Consider the following 6,526-nt stretch of genomic DNA (forward strand, 5'->3'; position numbering starts at 1 on the left):
TTACCTTCCCCCAATATAGAAAAGCTCCACGTAGAGGGCTCCACAAGGTGAGGTTCCAAGCCTTCATCCAAGCTTTTCCATTCTTCTTCCTCCTTTTCTCCTTCCTTCTTCCTTCTTTCCTTCTTTCTTCTTTCTTCTTTCTCCTTTCTCTCCTCTTTCTCTCCTCCACGATTTAGGTTAGATGGGAGAAATAAAGAGAAAGAAAGCTTCTCCCCCCCCTTTGTCTTATTTATAGAAAATGGACCTTAGGTCCTTAAAGTTAAATGGGTCAAGAGTTAAACGGGTGGATCCAAGATAAATGGGTCATTAGGCCAAATGGGTACTTTAAGTTAAATGGGTCAAGAGGGCTTAATGGGTTGACCCATTAGTTCTATTTGGGTAAGAGAAAGAAATACCCAACCTTGGGTCAAATAGAGTTAGATGGACCCTTAAGTTAAATTGCCACTTAAGCCCAATGGGCCACTTAAGCTAATGGGCCTGCCCACTAGTTATAATTAGGAAAGAACTCAATTAAGAGATGGGCTCACATAATATGGGTATAATTGCTCTTCACATGTTTCCCCAGGGCAAGTGGGACCCACAAATAAAATATTCTCAACTCAACTAAAATAGCCTGGGCGGTCCAAATCTTGACCCGCACTTCGAGGGCATCGAGGGAAAGGATAAATAAATAAAATTAAGGGCTAGAACTTACTATTTCCTTGTCATGGTTTGTCCCCCATGACCCCGAATAGTTTCCTCTACAGACAAACTCATACTGTGGTCAATAATTTTGTAGCTGGGTTTGACCACCAGTGAGAATAGCTCACCAGCATACGTGGCAGTGATAACTACACATCACGGAGAAGAAATAATAATTAATTATGATCCGGGATGCGGGTATAACAATCAGGGCACCGGAGTGAATTAGCAAGGGGAAGGAGGAAGCAAGAGACTTCGAATTTGCAAAGTATCAGTAAGAGTCACAGTGGGGTAGGAAGCCCCAATTTATAGGCTAAGGAAGGGAGAAGAAGCGTTTAGATCCGACGGTCAGGGGTAAAACCCATCGTGGGGCTGAAAATGATCGACGTTGGGTGTACCCGAGGTGCCATAAAGGGTCATGCCACGTGCCTGCCCATCAATGGGCGCCTTTGCGCGATAGGGATCGAGTGGCCGTAGATCCAGCCTAGACCCCATAATGCCTACGGCCACATGGCCAACCGCGTAAGGAACGTCAAGCGTCGCCAAATCGAAATGGTAAGGGTTCGAGTCGAGGCACCATTATGTCCAAAGCCACGTGTCAACTGAAAACTGGAACGTCAAGTCAGGTCCAGCTATCAAAACGTCACATTTGCACGTGTGAGGACAGATGTCAGGGAATTCTAACCGATTCAACTCCCCTGGGCCACAACGCCCAAGGGAGTGGGGGGCTCGTGATGGGTCAAGAAGTTTTTGACTACGAGGACGAGTCAATGAGCACGTAGAGGACTGGCTGAGGGCACGCGCGACTAGCGCGAACCGATGAGCTCGTCAAGAACGAGGCCAAAGAAGCGACATGCATCGCTTGGTACTGAGCTAGGATCCAACTTGTACCATATTACGGGCACGCCCCCCACCATCCAAATAACCACGGCCTGGCCCAAGCCAGTAAGGAGCGGCGACCTCCATACTTTGCATAAGCCACTCAAAGCTTGCCATGAGCCAACGTGGCCCGAGATTAACGCCCATGTTGCGCCTAATCAGGCGCGTGGGAAGTTATGGATAAACATAATCCCCCATATCACTCCTAAACATTCTCACTCCACTCCGGGAATCTAGCTTTCCTATTAGGGCACGATTCTGCCCATCACCCGCCTTAAGTAAGGGTGGTAACACTCATTATGGTCATCTGAACTCTACTTTCATTATCTGTTGCTAAGGATTCTGACTTAAGCATCAGAGTGAGATCGCCGGCATAGCCCGGTCCTCTCTGCTAATCTCTTCTTGCAGGCACAGAACGCCTCGGTGAAGTTTCTGATGCAACACTAGTAAAAGTAGGGCTGTAAACGGATCAGATTCAGCTCGGATAGTGCTATATCCGCATCTGCATCTGATTAGCTATCAGACGGATTTGGATAGTGCTAAATGGATACGGAAACGGATGCAAATCGGATATTTTATCCGTTGTAAATATAGCTTTTCGGATAGCTATAGCGTATCCGTATCCGCATCCGTTTAGCTTTCGGACGGATTCGGATAGTGCTAAACGGATACGGACACAGATACGGAAACGGATTTTGGCTATTCATTCACACCCCTAAGTAAAAGAGTATTAAGAAATACTAGATAAAATTTTCTGAAAATCGTATTAAAAAATTAAGGGAAATACAATGCAACTTGGGTACATGTGGTACGCTGCCCCAATGCCCAGACAAAAGGGCAGACAAAAATGACTATCTTGCCCCCAAGAAATTCTGCCTTTCCATGGGCTGCGATGGTAATTTCACCTGCCCCTGTGTCCGGGCACAGGGGCAGTGCACCCCACACACTGAGGTAGCATTCTTTCTCCCAAAAATTAATTACAAATTCATTTGATGAAAAGTATAGAACAAACAAATTAATCGAATCCACATTTAAATTAGGAAAAAGAATCATGAAAGACAGCATGACCCCCTATACCCAGATAAGGGGGGGTGAAATGATTGCCTTGCTCCCCATGGAAGGTAGAAATCTCACCTCTATTAATGCTTCCATGCAGATTCCCATTGGCCCTCACACTTGCGTTGGAGCCACACTACCTCTCAAGGAGTCCTCTCCCTACAAATATGGGAAATAAATCCCCATGTCGATTGTGTGGGAATGTTTTCCTACATCCTCTCACATCTTGATCATATAGGTGTGTACTGATATTCTCTCTCCTCCTTATCTATATCAATACACATTTGCACTCCTCTCCCCTTGAGTATATGGGTTCCCTATTGGCAAAACTATTTCTTATGCCATGATTGGTGTGGGATGTGAGAACCCCCCCCCAACCAGTGTAGTTAAATATATGGGAAAATATCATCCCCCTCCCCTCTAACTATCCATAATATCAACCCAATCCCCAAGTTTTGAATAATGATAATACCCTTCCCTACTTTCCCAAGATTCTATCAACCTACCCTAACCATTAAAAGACGTCATTAAGTACTGATGTGGCATGTAAAAAATTTCTAAAACCCCAAAATACCCTTAATATAATATATGTTTACCAAAAAAAACCCCTTAAAATTCTATTCCCTTTTTGCCCTCCCATTCTTTCTCTTTTGCATCGTCTTCTTCCTCTGTGCTTCTTCTTCTTCTCCTTCTTCCGCCAACACCACCATCATCGCCACCACTGCCGCCTCCGATCCTCTTCCACCGCCGCCACCACCACGGGGCAAAAGTGGGAAGTTGATATAAGAATTCGGAAAACCTAACCCTAGTTCGTATGTATAACAGACAACCCGCTCCCCCTTTCCTTCCTCATTCATTCCTTCATAAAGCCCTAAAACCCTGTGGCGTCTCTATGTGTGTGTGTGAGGAAGAAAGTGATGTACAGATGCGGATTATCTTCTAACATCTTTTTTATGAATCGATCCAATACACGTTTCCCTCAAATTTTCCTTTACTTTCTCTGTTATTGGTTATAGGTAATGTTTTGTTTTCAGTAATGTTGATATGCTAGTGATGAGGCAGTGCAGTTGTGGAGCAGAGTGAAGCAATTGTTGGCGGTAACAGAGAAGAAAGAATTGGTTATGTCGTGGTTGGGATACGATGAGAAATTGGTTAAGGGTTTTGGTCGATAGAGCTGGAGAAGATGGAAGAAAGGAAAAAAAAAACCGGGATGGGAAGAGAAAGTGGGAGAAGTGATTTCAGTAGAAAAAAAAAAAAAGAAGAAATAGAATTGGATATGATAACGGCTGGAAAATAGAAGAAGAATATGGAAAATGGGAGAGGGTTCGGTGGGGTTTTGGTGGGATTTTTTAGAAAAACAGAAAGACAAAATAAAAAAATGAAGGAGAAAGTGGGTTGGTGGTAGTGGAATCAAAATGGGTTTCAAGAAATACGAAACAGAGATGGGTTGTAGAGGTTTCAGGTTCGACTAGATGGAAATGGGGAATAGGAAGAAGGACTGAAGAATACAAAATGGAATGGATGGAAATGGTTTTCAGTGGGGTTTCTGTTTTCGCCTCATCTTTTTTATGAATCGATTCAATACATGTTTCCCTCAAATTTTCCTTCCGCTCCCACCTGCTTCATTTGGCCTCCACATTTTCTTCTTCAATCCTCATGGTTTAAAAGTTAAAAACTTCGAATTGATGCGATTCCTTTATCAACCCTTAGAATTTGATCCAGAATCGGAATCTGGATCGGTCATCGTGATTCCAATACGATCAAGGTCAGTGAGAAATTGGTCGGAACATGCCTTAACCCTAGTTTCAGCATAAGGATCGGTCGGGTTGCTAGCGGAGGAAGAAGAAGAAGAAGAAGAATCAGCAGCACAGAGAAAGAAAAGGAAATGGGAGAAGACGAAGCAAAAGGGAAAGTAAGGGAGGGCAAAAAGGGAATAAAATAATATTAAGGGTATTTTGGGGTTTTAGAAATTGTGTACATGCCACATCATCATTTAATGGCGATTTTTAACGGTTAAGGTACGATTGATAGAATCTTGGGATAGTAGGGGAGGGTGTTATCATTATTCAAAACTTGGGGATTGGATTGATATTATGGATACTTTAGAGGGGAGGGGGATGATATTTTCCCTAAATATATTTAGGGTAAGAGATGGTTGACTGGTCGCGTGGCCCTATACCAGCGTGACCCAGGTTCTCACACGAACATTTTTTATAAGGATAACTTAGTCATTTCACAATTATAACGTTCCTACGTTTACTATTCCAACGAGGACCATTCAGTAATTTGACCCTGAGATAATCCTCCGTTTAATGAGTCTTCTTCCTCTGTTTTTCTTGTTTTGGTAGGAATTAGTCTTCTTATTTACCGCAAATCTTCGATGAATCCAAAATTCTGCTTAGAAATTAGAATCTCTCCAAAACCCCTTGTCCTCACTCCTTTTCCGTCTGAAGGTGAAGGCAATGGCGGTACAGTACCGGAGTCGTCTCACAGCCTTTGCGTTCGTTTTAGTCTCCAGGATCGTCATCCTTCCTCAAATCCACTGTGATCCGATCCACGATCTCCTGAGAAGCTATGGGTTGCCGGCAGGTCTCCTCCCAAAGGCCGTAAATTCGTTCACCCTTCAGGATAATGGCCATCTGGAAGTGTTCCTCGATCGACCTTGTTTGACAAAATTCGAGAACAGAGTCTACCTCGATAGTATTGTGAAAGGAAATCTCAGCTATGGAGAGCTTGCTGGGCTTGAGGGTCTTACCCAAGAAGAACTCTTTCTATGGTTACCCGTTAAGGACATTGTAGTTAAGGATCCATCGTTGGGCATCATTCTCTTCGATATCGGAGTCGTTCATAAGCAGCTTTCCCTATCCCTCTTCGATAATCCACCCGATTGCGAATCGAAAGGTCAAGGGACTCTGAGTCTTGCATCAGGTATGAACTTGTTTCTTATTGTATCTTTCTTTTTTTTTCTTTAAATCTTAAATTTTAATTTTATGTGTTTTGAAATGCATTTTAGAAACCCATTAGGAAAACGGACCACACTCCAACTCATCATCTCGTTCTTCTTCTTGGGGCCTGGTGCTGAAACTGATTTTTCTTTCTTTTTCGTTGTTTTATTTTTTAATACTTATTTCAGGTTAATATCATTAAAAGTGAGTAGTAATTAAGAGCATTTTGACATTAACTCATAACTTGTTGCTTCGCAGGCGTTTTAGGGAAGGATGGTAGGAAGCAGAAAGGATTTGAAGCCTAACGATGAAACTAATTGGAGCCGTTTCTCTGAGTTCAGTAGTCTTCTTTGATGAGTTTGTTCGAGGGTCCGAGAGGAGCTGCAGAAAAAGACAGAAAGGAGGTCGCGATGGAACATGGATCCAATAGAGAGTTCGCCCAGGATTGCAGAAGGCATTCGAAATGAACGAATTGCCGTATCTTTCTCTACATCTATTGAAGAAAGGATCCGTGCTTTTTCATCTTTTTTAATAAAGGTTATTAGATGCTTACTGGGTCTGTACAAATTGGAAATTAGGTTTTGGACTTGGTGTTTGTTGGTCTTGCAAATTTATATATGCACTGATTTGTTCTTTCTTTGGATTAGATTACATGAAACGTGAACACCTAACCTAGGGTTGTTGAGAGGGATATATAGGGGGGACATGGTAAGCTGGATCCGTGTTGCAGGGGCGCCCTGGGTACATTGGAGGGTCTAATCCAAAACCTCTAAGGCATTAAGTGGAGAAAGTTCCTCAACAATGAAAGTCCTATGGTCAAGCACATAGGTTATCGATGCTCGCCGAATAACTCTGTACATCTCAATAGAGAAAGTCCTATGATCAATAAGCCATCACTGCTACAATAGTAAGGGGCAATGGTGGGTCATTATCAGGGATGAAACAGGGCCAGGTTGAGTTGGGTT

The 6,526-nt window shown here is 43.1% G+C and overlaps 1 protein-coding gene across 1 annotated transcript; it reads left to right on the forward strand.

Moving 5' to 3' along the window:
* The first annotated feature begins 5,078 nt into the window (after window positions 1–5,078).
* LOC122649737 lies at window positions 5,079–5,894 on the forward strand. Its single transcript, XM_043842983.1, has 2 exons — window positions 5,079–5,544; window positions 5,820–5,894. The coding sequence occupies exons 1-2, from the start codon at window positions 5,079–5,081 to the stop codon at window positions 5,864–5,866; spliced, it is 513 nt and encodes a 170-aa protein (XP_043698918.1). The 3' UTR covers window positions 5,867–5,894.
* The last annotated feature ends 632 nt before the right edge of the window (window positions 5,895–6,526 follow it).

The sequence above is a fragment of the Telopea speciosissima genome, chromosome 1 (assembly GCF_018873765.1).
Source record: "Telopea speciosissima isolate NSW1024214 ecotype Mountain lineage chromosome 1, Tspe_v1, whole genome shotgun sequence".
NCBI lineage: Eukaryota > Viridiplantae > Streptophyta > Magnoliopsida > Proteales > Proteaceae > Telopea > Telopea speciosissima.

Bases quoted from the DNA above. Each gene is read 5' to 3' on its own strand.
- LOC122649737 (XM_043842983.1), top strand. From the start codon at position 5,079: ATGGCGGTACAGTACCGGAGTCGTCTCACAGCCTTTGCGTTCGTTTTA. The intron at 5,545-5,819 runs GTATGAACTTGT...GTTGCTTCGCAG, and splicing joins GACTCTGAGTCTTGCATCAG to GCGTTTTAGGGAAGGATGGT.